Genomic DNA, 22037 nt, shown 5'->3' with positions numbered 1-22037 from the left:
AAATAGATATAAGTACAATATAAAAGTATAAAATTATATATTTTATTTAATAAATGAAAACTCAAAAAATATTAAATGTTATTATATATTTTATTTAATAATATAATAATAAGTATAATATAAAAATATTATATTTAAATATAATAAAATTATAACATTAAATTATNTAATAAAATATATAATTTTGTATGTATATATAAATGATGTTATTTTTAAAAGTTAATTAAAGTGAGGTTAAACCCACCTTATCGGTGACCCTAACCTACTTGAAAGGGGGTTTTGGGGGGGTGGGACTTTTTTTTGACCCCCATTTAAGAGAGTTTCATAAAATGGGACTTTTTCAAGAATAGGACTTTTTCAAGAATGGGTCAAGGCTAACCCATGGATTATGGATCAACTTGACAGCTCTATGTATATGTAGGTATTTATTTATGTCATATAGATACATAAGCTGAATCACTCTTTTGCATGAGATTTATTACTTTAAATTATTATCTCTTTATATCTATCCTGTTTATAACAAATTATTATTTTTTATTGTGGGAACTAATATAAAAGTAAAGATAAATTTACCATTTCACGTATTAATAATCTTTCGTACCTTCATTAAATTAATTCAATCCAGAGTTTATTTTCAACGATATTTAAATTGTATGCTGGTGATATTATTTTAATGTGCAAATTGATTCTTCTTAAACTTTATTTATTTAAATAGAATAATACCAAATCATATTGCTAGACAAAAATTATGGACATCACACTATCTATTACTTCAATATATTTTCAAAATTTCAACAAATAAGGGACCTTTTTCATTTCCTTTTCAATTCATTTAATTTTTGGCTTAATTACCTTTTTAGTCCCCAAGTTGAGACCTGAATTTCCGTTTGATATCTGCTTTTAAAAGTGATTTAATTAGGTTTCCATGTTATTGATTTTGCTTTCAATAAGTCCCTTCTGTTAAGTACCTTGTTACGGCGTTAAATATTGAGTGATCTGTCAACTGATATGGGTGTCGTGTCAATGAGGTGGGCCATTTTATTGAACGTGGCAGGCAATGAATAATTGACGTGTTATTAAGCAATAAAGTGAATTAAAAAATTAGGATTTTTTAATCAGAATTTGGGGATTTCACATTTGGGGGTTTTATCAGAAAGTGAAGTTGTCGAAGATTCAAGTATAAGTAGGGCTTTCCAGGATTGGCGTTCTCGATCCAGATTGTGGAGCGAATAGGGTTGGTGAAGGATACTTATGAGAGAAAAGGCTTGAAGGTGGTATTTCTTCGAAGCAAAAAGGGCGAAAAGGTACGCATGTTTAGTTATCTTCTTGTCCCCCTAATATATTCGTTGTGGTCCCCCTTTTTTGTGTTCTGCGTATTGTTTAATGTTTTCTTTTTGGATTGTTCCCTTTGTTTAATGCTTTCATTTTGGACTGTTCCTTTGTTTAATGCTTTCGTTTTGGGCTATTCCTTTGTTTAATGCTTTCGTTTTTGTTGTGCATACTGTTTGTATGGTTTTGGTCCCCTTAGTAAGTACTATTTTGTCTTTTCTTTTGTGCATTGTGTGGTTGCTTTTTAAGGTGTGGGTCATGCACATTCATTTAAGCTTTTAAGACAAAATGGAATGTTGTGGGTTGTGGGTTGTGGGTGTAGGTGAAAGAGTTATTGCGTGTGATAAAGTTAAAGTTTGTTTGCCTGCATGTGTAATAGTTATTAGTAATGTGGCATGTTTACAATGAATATGCATGTGAAGGACATTAAATTATGACACTTACTTTTGTCTGTAGGCTTATAAATAGTTGAGAATTATAGAAAATGTCAAATTGTGGTGTAGAGGTCGTGTTTCACCATGGGGGAAAGTTTTGGAATGATGGGTCATTCAGATACCATGGAGGTCAGACAAGTACCTTGGTGATAGACATAGATAGATTGAGTTATTTTGAAATCTTGGCCATACTGAGGGAGATGGGATATAGAAATGTTAAGGAGTTGTAGTATTCTCTAGGTGGCCTTGTATTAGATGAAAGGTTGGAGTTGTTAAGTGATGATAAGGAAGCAATGCATGTGGTGAGCATTGCGTTATTGAATGGGTCAGCTCATTTGTTTGTGGTTCACACACTACAAGAAAATTGTGTTTTATAGACGGATTATTACATACGGATTTAGATCTGTATGTAATGATAATGTTACATACAGATATTATATACGGATCTGTTATATACGGATTTTTCCATATATAATAAGAAAAAAAGGTTACATACGGATAATCCGTATGTAACTTGGCGTGCTTTGGCGGGAATTTTTCGAAAGATATATCTGTATGTAAAATCCGTATATAAGTGAAAAAATAATTACATACAAATTTTATATACGGATTTATAATTAATTAATAAATAAATAAAGTTAAGTTATTTAGAATGCATATTAAAAAGTCACCAACCCTAATTTCTTCTTCTTCACTCGCGCTGCAACCATTTCATGTTTAGAAAAAATGTTGAGCAATTCAGCCTCCTTCAATTCCACCACCAAACCTATTCTTCTTTCTCTTTCACTACAACCCTCACTAAATTAGTGTTTTGATCATGATTCACTCCCGTCGAGCCCTCATTCTTCCTCGGTGGAGCCTTGGTTCTCTTTCGTTGAGCTTTTGTAGGTCGCGCATTGAAACCCTAATTTTCCCTCATTCAAACCATCATTGTGTGCCATTGGTACCGTGGTTAATAGGTAAGTAATATTTAATTCTGTTTGAGCTAATTTTTTCAATTTCAAAAACCCTAATCCTCTTTCTATTTTTTTCTGGGCATAAAATTGGTGTGCGATGAATATGGGTGCCTTCATTCCGGGGTCTGAGAAGGAAATATCCATTACATGAATATGTATCTACAATACTTCTTGTAGTTGGTCTGATCCTATTCGCACTAGCAGATGCACGGACATCACCAAATTTGAGTGTCGTTGGTGTTGTTATGATTTCTGGAGCATTGGTCATGTAATAGTTTAAGCCTCATAGGAACCATAAATATATATAATAGATTATGTTTAAATTTCTAGTACTTTTCTCTTGGAAAACACAGATGGAGATGCTCTTTTGCTCAACAATGGTGGGTTTGCCTTTCTTAATCCCACCCATGCTTTTCATAGGAGAATTATTCAAAGCATGGACCTCGTGTTCACAGGTAATTTTGGAATAAAAACTACCCTTTTCCACACTAGTAACATGTTATGCTTTTTTTTAAGCATAACCACTGGAGATTAAGAGTTGTGGAATCTGCCAAATTCTGCAGGGGAAAATGATGAAAGGAGGCCCTTGGTATAACTTATTGTCTTCTAAATGAAAGTATTTTTTTTAAGTCATATTTTTTTAAATTCACAATTTCTTTGTTATTTTCATGTAATGTGAAAGGAAAAAGAAAATAATTTGATGTCCAAATTAGCATTTTATATTATTTTTTTAATGGAAAGTATCAAATTTTATTTTTTGAATGCATTTAATATTCTTGTACTTATGTTTTGATATTGAATCATATGATTTTAATACTACGAAATTTCTTCACGTTATGGACAAGTTGAAGCATGGTGAAGCAGTAGATATTCCAAAGTATGATTTTATGACTTACAAAAGTGATGTGTTAAAAAGGGTATATCTCTGGAACTTCTGTTTAATATTGATTTTTTTTTTTTGGGCAAAAATGTTAATTGGATTTTGATGGAGGTGAGTTTCTGAAATGCAGGCAATTAAAGTTGAGTGTAATGGATTTATTTATTTATTTTTAATTTTAGGATAAAAGATGAAGTGGGTTTCATGGGGTTATGGGAATGATTGCTTGGTATAAGAAGTTTGCTAGTCTTTTGATTCATTGTAGAGGGAAGGAGAATTCATGCAGGCCGTGTGGAGCCCCCTGATGCAAAATTAATTGTTATTGTAAGTTTGCTAGTCTTTTGATAATAAGATATATTCTATTAATGACCAACTTTACATTGTAAGTAGAAATCTTTAAGTTATATTTCTACTTTTGATGGCCACGGCAGTGTGATGGGAGATTGACTTTACTGTAAAGTCCTCTTTTTCTTTCCTTTTTAAAATGTTTAGGAAATATTTTTACTTTTAAAATTTAAGTAAAACATTAATTCTTGTATTTTTTGTTTATAATTTTGTAATATTTAAGTCCCTGTTATGTGCTTGTTTGGCCTCTAAATTAATGTATGTCTATTTTTGTAGATTGTCAAATGATTGTATCCTTAATATCTCATGATTTATGGGCACATGTGCATCAGTTGGTTCATTTGTATATAGGAAGTGACCTACTGAGTAAGGGAATGAGTGTCATTGCAAAATTAATTAATATTTCTTTTGTTGAATAACAAAAATTTGTTTGTGACTGACATGCATTCGGGTATTTCGGTTCTTTTTCCAATCCTTTTTTCTTAACTTAACGTTTATTTCTGGTTAATGTGATTTTTAGGACTTCATTTAGTATGGCTTTAATGTCTAAGGATAGTGCCATAATTTTATTTGTGCTAAACATTTATACCTGCCATGATATTTCATATAAGAATTATCAGTTTTGACCACCCGAATAATGTAGATATCTGGATTCTTCTTCTTAGGCACATAAAGATAATTATCTACCCATATTTTATATGAGTATATCTCAGGTTAGAAATGTAAACAAACTCAGTACTTAATACTATATTATATGAGTATATGAGCTTGATTTTTAGTAAATTGGTATGCTTGTGGACTATAATAAATGTCCAATTGCAGTACTAGTCTTATTATTGGATAACTGATATGGCTAGCTGTAACTAGGGGCTCTGACCTAGTTTTAATAAAATTATTGTTTTTGAAAATTTATGTATTGTGGGCTATGATATATGCTAGGAAATCAGAAATTTATTCAAGACTTTGAATGATAATGATTTGAATGGAAACGGGAAAATCATGACCAATATAGGAGTGAGTGGAGGGAATTTAGCAGAGGGGCCTATTAATATGTTTCTCTGCCTTAAATTTTTAACTTGTCTTTCTGAACGGGTTTGAAATGGTCATTGCCTTGTATTTAACTTGTGCCTCTTTGAATGGTTTTGAAATGGTAGTTTATTTTGTAACAGTGCTTCACAAATACCATTGGCAGTATAATATATCTTTGTTCTATTNCGGTCTCTTTATAATTATTTTAATTGAATACAGTTTCTAGATATTGTACATCTATTTGATGGTCTTTTTCTATTGTTTTCAAAGAACTATTATATCTTAATTTTTTTTTAACAAGTATGTGTCTGTTTATTCAAAGGCCTTATCTTTCAATACTTGTTGAATTATAATTTGAATATTATTAATTTTTGTGAATTGTTTATTTTCCAGTTTTTGAATCTCTTTGGAGATGTTCAATCAATCAAGAGAGTAGAGGATATGCATGCCAAATTGTTTTTGCCACACAGAAGCATGTCGGAGTTGAAGAAACGTCATGTTGAGGATTTCTTATCTTCAGACAAAGTTAAAACGTCAAGAACTTATTCTGCTCAATCACCAGCCCAATCCATGATTGGTGCGTATCCAAATGCACAAAACCAATGGACTAATTATGGAGTACAACCTGAAACTTGGCCTTCGGTTACACAAGCACAGGGGCAACAGTGGACTGCTGGCTACGTCCGGTAGGTATGGTATCCTTTCTTATTTCCTAACATATTGTGCATGTAGGGTTTATATGTGAATCACTAACCCTGGGGCTCTTTAGACTATCAAATTTGTCAAGCAATATAGTGCTCACTACTTTTGTTTACTATACTTGTTAATCAGATATGATCTGATTGTGTTTTTAGAAACGAATGTGGACGTGTAAGACATGACAAACGCACTCCACTAAGCTTCGGCATTATTGAAGTAGAATTTCTGCTTATTAAATTCTTGGAATTTAACTCCATGACTTCAAGCATCTTTATCAAAGCTTAGCACCATTGAGCTTGTGTTTTCACATTTTTCTTATCATACCATCTCATTTTATCGAGTTAAAATTAATATTTATACTAGTTTTAATTTTATTATTTTATTTAATTAAAAAATATATGTTATTATTTTCTATATTTGATGTGTAATTTATAATTTGTTATCAATCTGTTGTCATTCTCCGCTTATTGTTTTAGCAAATTGATAGAGTGATATATGTTCTATACTGATTCATTCTGATTTGGTACAGGCTTCTTACGGGGCTTATGTTGGATATGGCGGCAATTATGCAAATTCTCAATTGCCTACAACAGTTCCACCTTGTACTGCATACGGGGCCTATCCTCTTTCTTATAGTTAGTTAATTGAATCCAGTTATTTTCTTTGTATCTATTACAATGGAATTTTCAATTGATCCATTTGTATTTTGAACCTTTTATATTTTCTTCTAGGCAATTATTATTTATTCTGCTCTTTATCTTTCAATGGTGTTGTTGGTGAATCAACATGAAAGGTTAAATTGTGCACAAAGTTAGATTCTCCTCTGTAGTACATACAACTTACCCATGAAGAAATATTTGATTAGATTGTGTATATTTTAATTTTTTCTTGGCAATGTATCCAGGAACATTTCCTTCCAAGTTTAGCAATTATTGTAGTGTATTTAAGTGCAGAATGGACCTGGTTTTTCCAAGGGTGACTAATCTTTGTTCCAAATAGATACCATTAGGCATACTATTATGGAGGTAAGGTAAGCTGTTGTGGGTTTTAAGAATAAGTATGTTATTGATTACACTATATAGGTGTCAAGACTGTTAGACAAAAATGAAGTGATTATATATATCAGGTTATGATGGGAGGTTTCAAGCTAACTTTTTCTGTTTAGATCTATGTATGAATTTTGCTATAATTTTTTTTTTATAAAACTATAAAGTTACATACGGATTATCCGTATGTAATTATATACGGATATTATGTACGGATTTTTCTATATATAATTATATATGGATATTATATACGGATTATCCGTATGTAATTTATATACAGATATTACATACGGATTATCCGTATGTAATTTATATACGGATTATCCGTATGTAACACTAGCTATGACAGTATTATATACGGATTTTTTCCCGTATGTAATCCGTACATAATCAAAAATTATATACGGATTTTGGACCTTATATACGGATTTGGGCTGTAGATAATGACGTTTTTTCTTGTAATGACATGGTGTCCGATCCTGATTATATTCTTGAGTTGCAATATGATGTTGGTGAACATGGTGAGGATGGTGAACAAATAGGTAAAGTTGGAGAAGTGGGTGAAGAAGAAGGTCTTGAGGTAGAAGTCAATGAAGATGCAGTTGGTTGTGGTGATGGTGAAGCTTATGGTAAAGAAGTTGAAGTTGGTTGTGGTCTAGGGGAACATGTAGTTGGTGGTGAACAAAATGTCGAGGAGGATGGTGGACAATATGGTGAAGCTGATGGTGGTGAAGAAGCTGAAGTTGGTGGTGAAGAAGCTGAAGTTGGTGGTGAAGAAGCTGAAGCTGGTAGTGAAGTTCGTTGTGGGGAAGATGTAGTTGCTGATATTAGTGGTGAAGATGTTGAAGATATAGTTGTTGATGATGGTGGTAAAGATGTTGAAGATGTAGTTGCTGATGATGGTGGTGATTTGTAGGAGGAGTTTGATAGTGAAGATGAGTTGGTGGATGTTGTTGTGCATGCAAATGAAGAAGTCGAAGAGGAGGATGTTGATAGTGAAGATGAGATGGTGAATGTTGGTGTGCATGCAGATGAAGAAGTTGAAGAGGAGGACTTTGAAATAGGTATAGGAAGTGGAAGGGGGAGATCAAAGTTGCATGCACAGGCTATGGGCTTATCAGATAGTGAGTGGGAATCTGATGAATGTGGTAGTATTGATGAAAGTGATGATGATTCAAGGAATGAAACACCCCGATATGGAGATATTGGGGTATTCTCAGAGTCGGTTAATATGAAAGAATATAAATGGGTACTAGGGACATACTTCCCTGAAAAAAATGATTTCATTGATGCAATTAGGACTTATGGAATACATAATGGTAGGAAGTTGAAGATTTCTAAAAACGACAAGAGAAGAATATGTGTTAAATGTTGTGGATCACAAGGCAAGTGTCCTTGGTAAGCATATTGTGCCTATAAGAGTCAACAAACTACATGGCAACTAAGGAAGATCATAGATAAACATACATGTAGTAGGGAATTCAACATTGGTCTAGTTACCAAGAAATGGTTAAGTGGGAAATTAGAGAAGACTATGAAAGCAAATCCAGAAATAAATCTGAAAAATCTGCCTAGTAAGTTTTCAAAAAAATGGAATATTGGTGTGTCTAGGTCTACAACAACCAAGGCAAAAGCCATGGCTACCGCCAACATTGAAGGTTGTTTCAAATTGCAGTATGAAAGACTATATGATTATGTTCATGAATTAATGAGATCAAACCCTGGTTCAACAGTCAAAGTAAAAGTGGGACGAAATGGGGATAATGTTATATTCAACAGAATTTATGTGTGTTTCAAAGCATGTAAAGACAGTTTTGTCTGTTGTCGGCCTATCATACATTTGGATGGCTGTTTTTTAAAAGGGAAGTATGGAGGTGAGCTTTTAACTGCTATTGCAAGAGATGGTAATGATCAGATGTGTCCATTGGCCTATGCTGTTGTTGAAGTAGAAAATAAGGACACGTGGACTTGGTTTTTAGAATTTTTAATTGATGATCTTGGAGGAGGAGGATTCTGTTCAAGGTGCACATATATGTCAGATCAACAGAAAGTAAGTATTTCTTTGTTGATTTCGTTCATTGCTTTTTTCAGCATGCCAATTTAAGACTCTAATTGTTGTCATAGGGACTTATGCAAGCTTTCCAGCAATTGCTGCCTGGTGTGGACCAACGTTTCTATGTAAGGCACTTATATTCCAATTTTCGAAAGAAATTTCCTGGCATAATTCTGAGACAATCAATGTGGAAGGCAGCAGCAGCTTCACACCCCCAAGCATGGAAAGCAGTCATGAGACAAATCAAGGATGTCAACGAAGACGCCTTTAAACACTTTATAAGTATTGCACCAAGTTAAGTGCATCAATTCCTTAAAAACTTGAAGGTTTCTTTATTTAACAACTACTTATGTTCAACGTTCTTTGCAGGTTTTGGTCTAGGTCAAGGTTTTCAGGAAGACCTTCATGTGACACAATCGTGAATAACATCTCTGAAGCTTTTAACAGCGTCATTGTAGATGCAAGGGGGAAACCTATTATAACAATGTTGGAAGAGATTCACAGCTACCTAATGAAAAGGTGGGCATCCAACAGACAGAAGATAACTAAGTATGAAGGTTTCATTTGCCCCAAAATTCAAAAGAGACTTCATAAGGAGCTACAGAAGACACAATATTGGATACCTAAGTAAGTGAAATTTAACATACACACATGATTTCAAACTTTTTTGCTTGGTGTTATAAAGTTTTTTGCTTCTTTATGTTGCTTTTCCAGTTGGTCAGGGCTGCAAGTATTTGAGATCCGGCATACCTCCAACATTGCAGAAAAATATGTGGTTGATGTAGACAAAAGAGATTGTAGCTGCAGGAAGTGGCTTCTGACAGGGATACCTTGCTGCCATGCACTCACAGCTATGAGGTTTTTAAACATGAATCCAGAAGACTTCATACCAAATTGGTTTAGGACCACCACTTATGAAGAAACTTACAATCCAATAATTTTCTCTGTGAATGGACCTGAGCTATGGCAAAGAACATCATATCCTGATATTTTGCCTCCTCCTAATAGGGTCTTGCCAGGTAGACCAAGAAAAAAGAGAAGACTGGAGAGTTGGGAGCAAATGAGGGATGATACTCAACTTGGACAAGCTGGAATCCCAAAGAGATGTGGCATTTGTAGGCAATTAGGGCATAGAAGAACTAATTGCCCTCAAGCAAGTCAACATCAACACGACCAACCTACAACAAACCCCACTCAAGGAAGTGAACAACAAGACCAACAACCTACACAAGATGCCACTCAAGGAACTCAACAAGAAGACCACCAACCTACATCACATGCCACTCAAGGAAGTCAAATTACTCATGATGACACTTCAAGACCAGTTTAGATATTGGTCACAAATCTGTTGCATTTTGGATATATATGACTCAAGGAATATGTAGTTTGAATATTTACTTTAATGTTTAAGAACTTGAAACTGTCATCTATATGTATTTTGAATATGTACTTGGAAGTCTGTGATGTATTTACCAGCTACAAGTTTGTGATGTATTTTGGAAGACCAATATATGAAATTGCTATCTAATTGTGCTGTCAATTCCCTCTGCAATTCTGCTGCAGAATTTGATTTCTGCTTTCCATTTCACTGTTTGACCTTTCTTCTAAGCTTTGATGGTCTGAATGATGAGAAATATGACAAAATAGAGAGGTTATGGGTCAATTTTCGTGTCACTTTGATTCTGAGATAATTGGTAGTTTAAACAAGTCTTAATTGTTGTTTTAAAACTGCTATAACAGTCCATTTCAGGTCAGATGCATTTATATGCAATTTAGCATGTGAAACCATCTTATTTGATCAATTTTTGGAACTTCCAAGGTGATTTTCAGTTGCTGCAATTTCCAGTCAAGTTTAAACCTTTGTACTAGTTTATTTGACCATTTACAATGTGTGTGCAATGTTAGATTGCTCTTTTCCTTGGCTTTATGCAAAATCACAGTTTCAGCCTTCAAATTTTACTCAATTTGGAACTCAATCAGTCAAATTTTGATTTGAACATTATTGTGTCTGTTTGATGAGTTGCACATGTTCCATTTCATGACACAAACTTGTTTCAAGTGTCATTTTACCATTTCAATCACTAAAATTCATCTTAGCCACTGCAATTCCATCTTTTAATCTGCAAAAATTGGCTACTACAGTTGTCCTGTACTGCAGAATTGGCTACTGCAAAATTGGCTACTGCAGTTCCATTTTTTATTGCCACTGCAGTTCCATTTTTTATTCACAATATTCTTAAGGCAATTCCACTTTTAAACCCCTGCATTCCACTTTTACATTAAGTTCCCATCTGTTTTTGCAAAGTGTCTATGAAGTTGCAGATTTAACCAACACGAATCAACTATCACAGCATCACTAAATATAATGTCTCAAAATTCATGAAACCACAATCTCATAATAACAACAAACACTATATACCAGTAACAACTTCTTCTTCATTAAATAAAACTTTTTCATTACAATAATATTCTGCATTAAAACAAAAGACATACAAACATGATGTTCATAAACCCCATGAAATATAAAAATCCCAACAACACCTTCTCCCTTTTCTGATAAACTAAAACTGATTTTTCCAAAGTAAGAATCTTTCTCCTTTGCCATCCAATTGTACTATCCCTTTCATCCATATAATCATCACTGCGCCATTTGAAGTAATCACAACCTCGCACTTCTTCGTTTCAAGTACGCTGTTCCAAACATCCAACCAAAACCATGTCAGGATACACCAAAGTAATCCACCCCAAAATAAAAACACAACGAAGGAATGTTACCTTGTAATTAGGGCAACCCCAAAAATATCTGCCCTCATTCTTAGCAATTTTTGCCACTCTTAATATGGCAACCTCTCCACAATAGCACACATGGTTGCCACCTATTCCTCTTGATAAACCACCACGCGAGGTCCCCCATGAACAAGACGAACATTGATTCATTGACATTGGGTGGAGGAATGATGCAATAATGCTTCGTCCAGACCTACAAAACAACCCTAATCCCAAATACCCAACTTAGGGCACCCAAAATCAATCTTCGAAAACAAGCATTTTCAGAATGTGTTACAAAAAAGATCTTAGGGCAAATGAGAAATATGACCTCACCTGCTTCAAATGACCTCCTCCACAATAGATACTTCAACTCGTTGGAGATCACCTCAGCACACCTCCTCCACTTTAGATCCTTCACCTAAGGTCCACTTTAGATCCTTCACCTAAGGTCAGGTAAGTTGCTTCCACCTTAATATGTTAATTTTGTTTTTTCTTTTTCCATTTTACAAATTATTTTCATATATTTCATTGCTAAAAAAATTGTTTTTGCCACGTAAAATAATTCAGTTGACAAATCACTCAACATTTAACGCCGTAACAAGATACTTAATGGAAGAGACCTATTGAAAACAAAATCAATAACATGGAGACCTAATTAAATCACTTTTAAAAGCAGATATCAAACAGAAATTCAGCCTCCAACTTGAGAACTAAAAAAGTAATTAAGCCTTAATTTTTTCTTAACCTTTCCTAGTTGATCGTTTTTCTCAATAATTTTCTTGGATAAATGTATCATACCTACATATTAACTCTCTAGTCTATGGACATATATAAAATTGACGACTGTTGCTATCTTACAAACTTCCTCCATTTTATTTCCATCATTACATATGTTGTTTTCAGAAAATTAAAAAAAAATAGAAACAAAAATAGAGTCCATAGAGAACATTTTTAACAGAAAATAATGCAACAGAGGAGGGTCCCGTGGTAACAGTAAAGGTGAATTTCAAGAGGCACTGAGAAGCTGAAGATCAGGCATTGATGTTCCTGCTAAGAAGTTCTGGAAGAGTGTTAGAGCAAGTTTTGGTTTATGCAAAGGAACTTCATGCCCTGCACCCCTTACAACCACAAACGTAAGCCCATCATATTCTTGGGTCCATCCTCCTACCTGTTTCATTTATATCACGTAGCAGTCCACATGGGTCGCAATAAAAGAAAAAAAAAAAAAAAAAAAAAACTAAGAGAAACCAAGTCACAAGAAATACAAAACACATTGTGGAATCACTTACCTCTCCATCATCATACCATGCACGCCAAGGACTCGCGGTAGGTAGCTTCAGAGCATTTATGCTATAGCGAGTAGACGTGACAGGTATCACCGAGTCCGTATTACCACTGATATGATCAAGGACATTGAAATGATTTTGTACATTTAGATGATGTGAAATCATGAATTTGATCAAGAGGGTTTCAGATCATAAGTAATTAGCAAATTGTACAAGGCAACGGAACAGATGCTGAGAATCACTTTCAAGCTCTTGGCCCACTTTACATATATATGTATGACATCAAACAAAAGAGTAAACCCGTATAAAGACAGAGGTATTAGGTTGAATTAACCATTTGATCCTTTTACAAAAAAACTTGTCCTCTTAGTCCCTTCACTTAAAAGAACTCCTTTTAGTCTGTACATATATCATTTTTAATCCCTTTTGTTCCTTTTCATATGGACTAAAACACAAAAAAATATGTGTAGGGAGAGAAATTTAAAACGGTATGTGTAAAAAAGAAATATTTATAGGGAGAGAGAGATTTAAAATGGGGTGTAAGAATAAGAGGGATCCTTTACCTATATAGACTAAAAGGGAAAGTTTTTGTAACTATAGGGTTAAATCTAGATATAAGAAAATAACACTAACCTGTACACCCATATCTTCAAACCCACGTCAATAAGTTCATGATAAATATCGAGCACTGTTATTGGAGAATCCTTCCAGTTTGAATTTACCACATCACTGCAAAAAATGAGAATAAGAGGATTGTGTTGCCTGTAAGTTTGGTAAAATAAACCAAACAGGAGCAAATAGAGAGAGATATAAACAAAAGGTACGACAATACATTTTATGTTGTTCCTACAATCCCTAAAGTTGCTACCAATTATCAAAATCTCGAAATGATGTAGTTGCAGGGATTCTTAAATTATTAAAGCGATAGTAAAAATAACAAGAAATGAAAATATCAAGACATGTGTGGGGTCATATGAAAAATGACAAGACAAGATACATTTGTAAATAAGGAGATATGGGCTTTGGCACCGATTGTGAAAAAAGATTAACAAAAAATCAGTTAAAATGACTTGGAGACAGATGAGAACCACCTATGGTAGTTGGAGACCAAAGCCCTATAAACCCCACACTAGAGTCTTATAATTGGAAAAAAGAGCAAGAGAAAAAAGGTTGTCTTTATCTCGGAGATGAAACTAGGTGGCATTCAAGTTACCTAATGTTAGAAGCATTCTTGACTTTTAAAAGATGCCTTAGATATGTAAGACAAGAAATTTGGTGTTGAATTGTCTAAAAATTATGGTAGTGGACCAATAGAAGAAGAAGATTAGAAGCATGTTAGGTCAATTATACTCTCGATATGGTCACCAAGACAAACATTCGGCTCTAATACCACTAATGGATCTTTCAAGAGAGATCACATGAAGATACAACATCAATGAGACATAAGGGATTAGCACTACCTCCAACCCAAAACCTTAAGACAATAGATTTATGGGTTTTCGTCCTTATATCATGTTCAAATTTCTCGATTTTACTCAATGTGGGACTTAGACTCACAGTTGAATTCCCAGTAAAAAAGTGTGTACTAGAGACCCATCTTGATGAATTCAATTCAATCTAGATGGAGCAGCTCCAAGACATCGATATCAAGGTAGAAGATGAAGATGCCCTGATAATTTTGCTTAGCTCTCTCTCATCATCCTATTAGAACTTGAAAAGTTCTTTGAGTGTAGGAAAGGATTGCATTACGCATGAAGAGGTGAAGTCTAGCCTCTAGACAAGGCAGTTTCACCTTAACATTTGAGAGAGTAGAAAATGCGTCGTCTTTTGGGTTGGTGTTCTTCAAGAAAAACCCAACATCCAAAAGTCGAGGAAGAAAGATTAATCCTAAAGATGCTTACATATATTGCAAGCAGTCGGGGCATTAGAAGATAGATTGTCCAATACTGGGAAAATAGGATTAGGTGGCAGCTATAGCTCAGAAAGTGGAGTCATTTGTGATGATCACGTGTTGAGCATTGTCTCAAGACAACAGTGATTTGATAGGTGGGTGTTGAATCCACATGAGTCCTCAAAGGGACTGGTTTACCATATTTGATGAGTTGAAAGGTTATAACATTTTGATGGGCAGAGATACTTCTTGTAAGACAATTGGCGTGGGCTCTGTACAGATAAGGATGTACGATGACATCATTCATACATTGATCAGTATTAAGTACCATACAAAATCATGGTGACGAAGAATGAGTTAAGAAATGTAGTCAAAGAGTAGGGCAAAGTTATCCAAGAGAAATGTGCCATTGTGTCTCAAACAAACACTTGGCAGCAATGAAATGATGAAAAAATTGCATGAATATGGGAGAGAAGGTGAATATGAGATATGTCCAGTGTGGTGGAGACGGTAAGGGATCACTAGAGTAATTTAGGGTGGATGTTGCCATACAAGAGAAAGCAAAGAATATTTTCACCTGTGACATTCTAAACCTTTTCCCATCCCAGTTCACATAAACCTTATTTGAAGCTTACACCTTACTGCTTTTCCTTCTATATTTTTATTTTAAATCGAATCCTTTAATATTCGCATCAAATACTGTGGATGCAAATAGAAAATTTTCAAGTGCTTCTCAAGTGATCATCACCTGCAGGTCTCCCATGTAGCAGGCTTATGATCTAGATCAACATGAAGAGCTGTTTGGACCTCAGGTCGATTGAAGTATGCAGTGGAGTGACTTTCGGTGCATGGATCATATGGTGCATTGAGACCGAGTCTACCAATTCTCTGTAGCATGACGTAACACATCAATAATAATTATATGTACTACAAACCTGTCACGTGCACTGTACAATCATATTTAAAATATATTCACACTTACATTCTTTCTTCTCACCAGCCCACTTAGCTGACTAACATTGCCATGGCACGGTGGTGTATACAGACTGTATGGGTCTATATATCCAAGTTCTTTATAAGCAATATCCCAAATTTTATCACAAGCATGTGAGGGGTGTTCAACTGATTGAAAATCACAAAGTTGGTTCAAAAGCTTGTATGTTTGATCCGAAATCAAACCACTTGACCACATAAACTCGAACATCCCTAATTGATCATGATAATCATCCGTCAGAGCATTTCCTACCTGCAGCAGAGATATATAGATTAAACTAATAATAAGTGACACAAATCAAATATTTATTTTAATGCAAAATCAGAACCCATACCATGAAACCTTTCAGATTTATAGCATTTTCTTTACTAGCTGAGTTGTACTTAACAATAACTTGGCTAAGTTGAGGAACGTAATGCCCTGATACATGAGATTAATGATTGAATAATATAAATTAGAGCATGTTAAAATCTATAAGACTAAAATCAAAGAACTCGAACATCTACATAAAACAAACAGAGCAGTATTGAAGTGCCAAATCTATTTCAGTTAAGAACATAACCACTACTAGCAAACAATGACTTTAAAAAAAAAAAAGAACTGAAATACAGAAAGATCTAAAGAACAAAATATCAATTACTTTCAATTTGAGCACAAACTTAAGCTGAGCAACAATGTTTACCTCCATAGCTCTCACCAACAATTAAAAAGTCGTTTCTTTTGTATTGAGGGAACCGCTCAAACCACTTCAGCAGAAATCCTAAATTGTCCTCAGCTGCACAAAAAGCTTGATTAATTCAACTTGCACAAATTTATACGTAGCAATATAAGGTGACAGCAGTAGGGGAGTTAACCTTAACCATTCAGTCTTCTTAGATTTAAAAACCAATATTAATCATCACTTAACGGTAAAGATCCCTGTTATCTCCTAATATGCGTATGTGTGTATACATGTGCAAATGTGAACCTGAAACAGGAAGCTGAATGAAAATTGTACTACCTGTCCTGTTATCGCCATTGATCAGCAGATCGGATCCCTTGATTGAATATGAAAATCCAACCCCAACAGGAGTGTCAAGAAAAATAACGTTGGCAACTAAAAAACACAAAAAAAAAAAAAAAAAGTGGTTAAATAATACAACTGTTCTCATATAATATAACCTCTTCAACTTTCATCTTCTATGTTTTCTTCTCATATAAGTTTTCTCATAACTTTTCCAAAACAATTTTTTTTTCTTTACATTTTCTCCTACAAAATTGTACGGAAAAGCTTCTCCAAACATGACCTGAAAGTGAAAAAGGAAGGTTGGGGGCACCTCACCTCGGTTCCAAGAATAGGGATTGGGATGAAGAGTCTTGCCATCTGGATTTATATGAAAGGGTCCAATTTCCTCGGACTGTCCGTAAGCAATGGACGAACAACCAGGTCCTGCGTGCATGAACACCAAATGTTTGATTTCGTGTCAATAGATCTTTAACAATGTTATATGTAGTAGCAGAAGAACGAAAACAAAGATGAATAGTTAGCTAGTGAGGAGTGAGGTTGAACTGACCTCCATTGAGCCATAAAAGAAGGGGCTTGGAATGAGGATCTTCAAGGGCCTCGATGAACCAGTAGAATAGCGTTCTCTCGGCATTTTCATCGACGGTGATGTACCCAGCGTAGTGTGCGAAGCTAACGTTGAAGGTTTGACCCGGGAGCGTACCGACCCGGTCCTTTTGTTGTTGGAGCAACGGAGGGTCCGTGGAAAAGGAGGTTGCAAAACCGCCGCATAACAATAGAGTGGCTATGCACAATATTTCAGACCACCCCCGTTGCGCCATTTGCCGGGAACTCCCTGGATCTGTTACTGGTTACAGATAATTCACACCCTTTCCATTGACTGCATTACCTTAGGATTTTATATAAATAAAAAAATTAAGAAATATATTTTTCAGCCCTTTATTTTAGTTTTTAATTAAATCTTATTCTTCATATTTTTAAAAAATCAATTTAGCTTTTTCTTTAAGTGGGTTTATAGAATGTTTTAATTTTATATATTTTCCTTGTCTACTTTTTCATCCGCAACATTTGACTAATTGTACATGGAGTCCCGATATTTTAAAAACACTCTTTTAACACACTTTTGACAATGTTTATGAGTAGATGAATTCTTGTCATTATTTTGGTTAGAGATTTTATGTTTATCTCATCGAAAATGTTATGTTAACACCCAATTTTGACACTCTTTTAACAACGGTCAGGTGTCAATCTCTGTTGGGTGTTATTTTATTTTTAAAAAATGAGAAGATTAAATGAACTGAGGGGCAAAAGTGGAATGTAAAGTGTGGGGTTTTTATTTTCGTGTTCTCTTTCATTTTTCATTTTTGTCATTTGCTCTCCGACGGTTCTCTCATCATCAACGTCTTTCTAGTCTCTTGGCCGGCGTTTTGGTTATGGTGAGGTCTTGTTTTTGTCGGACCATCAATTTTGTGGTGTGGGTCGTTGTGGGTCTGTGGGTCTGTGGCGAAACGCTTGTGGGTCGTTGTCCTTGTCGCACCATTGTCGTCGTCGGACCATCACGGCAGTGGTGTCGGACCATTGTCATTGTCTGTAGCGGTGTCAATCTCGCGAAACCTTGGTGTTTTGTTCTCGTTGTCGAACCATTGCGTATTTCGGGTAAATGCAACAATGTACTTTTTGTTATGGAATCTATAATAGAGAGGTTTTTTTTTTAAGTGAAAGCTAAGTTATTTTGTGGGTATTGTTATGATTGCAGGTACAATGGCTTCAAGAAAAGCAAGTGTAAGAGAAATTTTTAATGTATTATTGTTATGGTTGATGTATATGGTTTGAAGGTTAGAATTTAATGTATGTTATTTTAATGTTTTGTAGTGGCGTCTTCGTATTTTCATGGATTCGGCCAGCATTCTTGAAATGAATATCAAACTACAATACCGTCATATAGAGCGTCTTAATATGACCCCTTTTAAATGGTGCATGAACCTTTTAAACCCTATTGAGGTGAATTTAAAATTATTGAAGGAGATGGTTCAACGGTGGGTTAGGAGTGATGTTAGTTTTAGGGTGTGTCAACAATTGGTTCCTTTAAATGTTGTGGATGTCTTCATGGCCACAGGGTTAGACATAGGTGGTCTAGACGTTACCTTTGACCAAAGTTTAGTTGGATTGGTTGGTGACATGTTTAATCCCAGAACCACGACAAAGAAGGACTTGATTCAGATGTTTCATTTGATTGTAGAGGATGACGACATAGAGGTGGATGTGGTGTGTAGGTTATATATTTTAGTTTGTTTAGTTACATTTTTTTTTCCTAGGAAGTCTAAACATGTTTGTAACATGCCTTGCTCACTTTTAGATGATTTAGATAGTTTGTGTTTGTATGATTGGGCATCTTGTGTACATAATAACATTGTACACAATTTCAAGTGTAAGAACAAAATAATGCGTGGAGAAATCTCGAAGTCACTGGGTCTTAGTGGCAATGTAGCTGTGTTGCAGGTAACATTATTTATTGAACCATTATGATTGAAATTGTTTTAAATATTTGCTAAATGTTTGTTTATATTTTTGAAGGCTTGGGCCGTGGAAAGATTTTCCTTGCACGGTCATCGTTCTCAAAGGTTGTGGCCGCGCATATGGCGATGGTTCCCATATACGGCAACGGAAGAAACAATTTCAAATATCTTTAAGACCGGAAAAGTAAGCCTTTCAAAGTTTTATCAATTTTGTTGTCGTAATTATTGATGGATATATTTGAGTAAATTAGTTTTTTTGTTTTGTTTGTTATAGTTAAGAATGGATTGGTACTTAAGTAAGAACGATTGTGAAAAGGCGGAAGTGCGGGTTGCTTTTGACATGGATGACGGAGGAATTGGTGAAGAGACCAAGGGTGAACCATCCACCCTTCCGGACACAGATGAAGATAGCTCCGATGATGGCACTTGGGAAGCAGGTGCAGAGGAGATAGTCAGGAAAACCAATTCTGAAATAAAGTCGTTGAGTGCTAGAATTGCAATCCTTACGAAGGAGTTAATGGACCTTCGTGAATTTCCAATCTATGATGAAGAAGGTGATGTGTGTCATGATGAAAAAGGTGTTTTTGTAGGTGCTGTTGTAGGTGATGAAGGATGTGGACGTGGAGTTGATGAACAACATAAAGCGGATGAAGGTTGTGTTGGTGGAGTTGATTTACATCCTTTAGGTGATGAACGATGTGGTGTTGTAGTTCATGAACACCCTTCAGTGGATGAAGAACCACCACCCAAACATCAGAAAGCTGTAATATCTTACAAAGCTAGACCATCCGACCCTCGTCCTTATTATATTCATGTTGATGATGGTGAGAATGATGAACATGAAGAGCATCGACCGTTGAGGAAGTTTGTTGGTGATCCAGGCACCGATGTGGATGTTGAGAAATTGTACATTGTAGTTGGCGTTAAAGACAGAGCTAATAGGTTAATGTTCTGAATTTAAATTTAGCTCTATTAGAGTTATTCGTTTGTGATTGAATAATATTTGTATTTTTTCAGGGTTGTCTGTGACATCATTGGGCAGTCTTTGAGCACAATTTCTATGCAGACTTTAGCGCCACGTGTATATGTTGATAACATGGTTAGTATGATGTGACTTGATGTTAGTTTTTATTGTTGTTAATTATGTTACATGTTTTGACAATTTGAATTGTGTAGGTCGTGTTATTTGCTACTATAATTTTTATGCACTTTCAAAAAAGGTTGACAAGTGTTGCGAAGAGGGTTCACTTCAGTTCTTTATATGTGGTAAATGTTAATTCATTTCATATTATACTTAATGGTAGAAATAATGAAAAAAGTCATTAATGCATTTGGAAATCTTCACAGGACCATATTATCCGTGATTATAACAGAACGGAAAAAAATCAACATGTGTTTAGACTTCATAATTACGAGAGTTATATGAGGTCTGAGCATTTTGGTCTTCCTGACATTGCCACCGCTGAGTTTGTGAGTGAGAATAATGTGTTGTTTTTATGTTTGGAAATTGTACCATGTCCATGCATAGACATTTGATATATGTTGTTTGTAGGTGTTTATGCCATTTTGCCATGATTACCACTAGTGGTGTTATTGTTTGAACATGAAAACATTACAAATATCTGTCATTGACTCATTAAACAAGGTTGTGAGAGATCGGAAGAGGATTGACTTGTTTGTGGTATGAAATCACAGTTGATGTTATCCTTGAATGTTGTTGATGTCAATTAATGATCTCTTTTGAAAGTGGTTTATGTACTTGTTTGTTAGGGTAAAAACATGGCCAAATTTTTGTGCTTGTTGTACAATCAACCTGAAGGTAGTATTGCTCCTTTGCCTGTTGTAATATCAAACATCCCAAGCCAACCGAACTTGTAAGTTGTGTTAATCATTGATTGTAAATAATTTGGTGCTTTCACTATTGTATGTTGTCATAAGTTATATATTTGGTTCTGTGATTTCATATTCGATTGTGGAGTGATAATGTTAAAGGCAATGGAAATTTGGGATGGAGAGGACAGGTACAACGGCAAGAGCTTGTCGCAATATACAAATGTAAGCATAAATTTCTTTGTTATACATTTCACATGATGGTGTTGTTTATAACTGAAGCAAAAAACATTTTGTTTCAGGAGGACTTGCGAGAAATTAGAAAGAACTACGTGAAGGAGTGGATTCTGGACAAAGACAACATTGCAAGAATGGAAGCGCTACATGTCTATGGGTTTTTGGAGGATTGTTAATATTTTATCTGTAATTCAAATAACAATGTTTCCTTTAGAAATGAATTTATGTAGAACATCACATTGTTGATGATTTGTATATATATATATATATATATATATATATATATATATATATATATATATATATATAATTACATTGTTCATCATAACTCAATTTGCAATATTTATTTTTCCCTTGTCTGTGTATTTGAAAGCACAATATTAATCATTCTTTTAAATAATACCAAAGTTATTAAAGTTGGTTGAAGTCCAAATTGTAATGCAGCACATACCTGTGTTGTAATCGTTTACTACTGCTGTGTAAACGATTACAGCGAGGCAAATGCAGGATTTGGACACAGATAACATGGTCCCCTGTGACCAAAACCATGGCTCCCTGTGTTGAACATTGTGTCCAAAACATAAAATCACCTCGCGTAATCGTTTACAGGTATGTTGTAAACGATTACAGCAGCTCTTCCTGCTGAATGCAGTTCCTTCAGGAGTTCAACTTTGGTCTTATGTGTACTCACCATGGTGCTCTCCTTCCATACCCAACCAGGATGAACCACAATGACAACATGT

At 34.8% G+C, this 22037-nt stretch overlaps 4 protein-coding genes across 31 annotated transcripts; 2 read left to right on the top strand and 2 right to left on the bottom strand.

The window, feature by feature from the left end:
• Window positions 1–2431: 2431 nt before the first annotated feature.
• Window positions 2432–6544, top strand: LOC106756765. Of its 27 annotated transcripts, XR_002667414.1 has the most exons (7): window positions 2433–2987; window positions 3073–3174; window positions 3283–3308; window positions 3565–3636; window positions 3779–3920; window positions 5364–5660; window positions 6199–6544. XR_002667414.1 is itself a non-coding variant. In XM_014639332.2 (5 exons), exons 1-5 carry the CDS (start codon window positions 2581–2583, stop codon window positions 6311–6313), a joined length of 711 nt encoding a protein of 236 aa, XP_014494818.1. In that variant the 5' UTR covers window positions 2433–2580; the 3' UTR covers window positions 6314–6544. The 27 variants fall into 27 exon arrangements, 4 of the variants coding, with proteins under 4 accessions (XP_014494818.1, XP_014494819.1, XP_014494820.1 ...); XR_002667417.1 differs by having other exon boundaries at window positions 2432–2722; window positions 3073–3308; XR_002667413.1 differs by having other exon boundaries at window positions 2432–2987; window positions 3073–3308.
• A 615-nt stretch (window positions 6545–7159) lies between these two features.
• Window positions 7160–8020, bottom strand: LOC111241423 (uncharacterized serine-rich protein C215.13-like). The gene has a single exon (XM_022779480.1). The coding sequence runs from the start codon at window positions 8000–8002 to the stop codon at window positions 7340–7342; it is 663 nt and encodes a 220-aa protein (XP_022635201.1). The 5' UTR covers window positions 8003–8020; the 3' UTR covers window positions 7160–7339.
• Window positions 8021–9117: 1097 nt separating this feature from the next.
• LOC111241422 lies at window positions 9118–10296 on the top strand. 2 transcript variants are annotated; one of them, XM_022779479.1, is made up of 3 exons: window positions 9118–9395; window positions 9483–9626; window positions 9777–10296. In XM_022779479.1, exons 1-3 carry the CDS (start codon window positions 9118–9120, stop codon window positions 10096–10098), a joined length of 744 nt encoding a protein of 247 aa, XP_022635200.1. In that variant the 3' UTR covers window positions 10099–10296. The 2 variants fall into 2 exon arrangements, with proteins under 2 accessions (XP_022635200.1, XP_022635199.1); XM_022779478.1 differs by having other exon boundaries at window positions 9483–10296.
• A 2091-nt stretch (window positions 10297–12387) lies between these two features.
• Window positions 12388–17597, bottom strand: LOC106757783 (serine carboxypeptidase II-2). Its single transcript, XM_014640574.2, has 10 exons — window positions 17262–17597; window positions 17030–17137; window positions 16709–16804; window positions 16391–16483; window positions 16043–16128; window positions 15697–15960; window positions 15463–15602; window positions 13457–13552; window positions 12827–12932; window positions 12388–12705 (listed from the first exon to the last, which is right to left on the bottom strand). Exons 1-10 carry the CDS (start codon window positions 17530–17532, stop codon window positions 12544–12546), a joined length of 1422 nt encoding a protein of 473 aa, XP_014496060.1. The 5' UTR covers window positions 17533–17597; the 3' UTR covers window positions 12388–12543.
• Window positions 17598–22037: the final 4440 nt, after the last annotated feature.

Source organism: Vigna radiata, chromosome 3 (assembly GCF_000741045.1).
Source record: "Vigna radiata var. radiata cultivar VC1973A chromosome 3, Vradiata_ver6, whole genome shotgun sequence".
Lineage (NCBI taxonomy): Eukaryota > Viridiplantae > Streptophyta > Magnoliopsida > Fabales > Fabaceae > Vigna > Vigna radiata.
The sequence above is the reverse complement of the archived record's forward strand: the minus strand, read 5'-3'. Positions and strand labels throughout refer to the sequence as shown.

What these genes read in the sequence shown, in the direction of transcription:
- LOC106757783 (XM_014640574.2), bottom strand. Translation starts at nt 17,532, where the DNA reads ATGGCGCAACGGGGGTGGTCTGAAATATTGTGCATAGCCACTCTATTG. An exon ending in GGCTGGTGAGAAGAAAGAAT is followed by an intron (nt 15,603 to 15,696) that starts GTAAGTGTGAAT and finishes GTCATGCTACAG; the next exon opens with AGAATTGGTAGACTCGGTCT. An exon ending in CATGGTATGATGATGGAGAG is followed by an intron (nt 12,706 to 12,826) that starts GTAAGTGATTCC and finishes TAAATGAAACAG; the next exon opens with GTAGGAGGATGGACCCAAGA.
- LOC106756765 (XM_014639332.2), top strand. Translation starts at nt 2,581, where the DNA reads ATGATTCACTCCCGTCGAGCCCTCATTCTTCCTCGGTGGAGCCTTGGT. An exon ending in ATTGGTACCGTGGTTAATAG is followed by an intron (nt 2,723 to 3,072) that starts GTAAGTAATATT and finishes TGGAAAACACAG; the next exon opens with ATGGAGATGCTCTTTTGCTC. An exon ending in CATGGACCTCGTGTTCACAG is followed by an intron (nt 3,175 to 3,861) that starts GTAATTTTGGAA and finishes GATTCATTGTAG; the next exon opens with AGGGAAGGAGAATTCATGCA.
- LOC111241422 (XM_022779478.1), top strand. Translation starts at nt 9,118, where the DNA reads ATGTTCAACGTTCTTTGCAGGTTTTGGTCTAGGTCAAGGTTTTCAGGA. An exon ending in ACACAATATTGGATACCTAA is followed by an intron (nt 9,396 to 9,482) that starts GTAAGTGAAATT and finishes TTGCTTTTCCAG; the next exon opens with TTGGTCAGGGCTGCAAGTAT.
- LOC111241423 (XM_022779480.1), bottom strand. Translation starts at nt 8,002, where the DNA reads ATGAAATCATTTTTTTCAGGGAAGTATGTCCCTAGTACCCATTTATAT.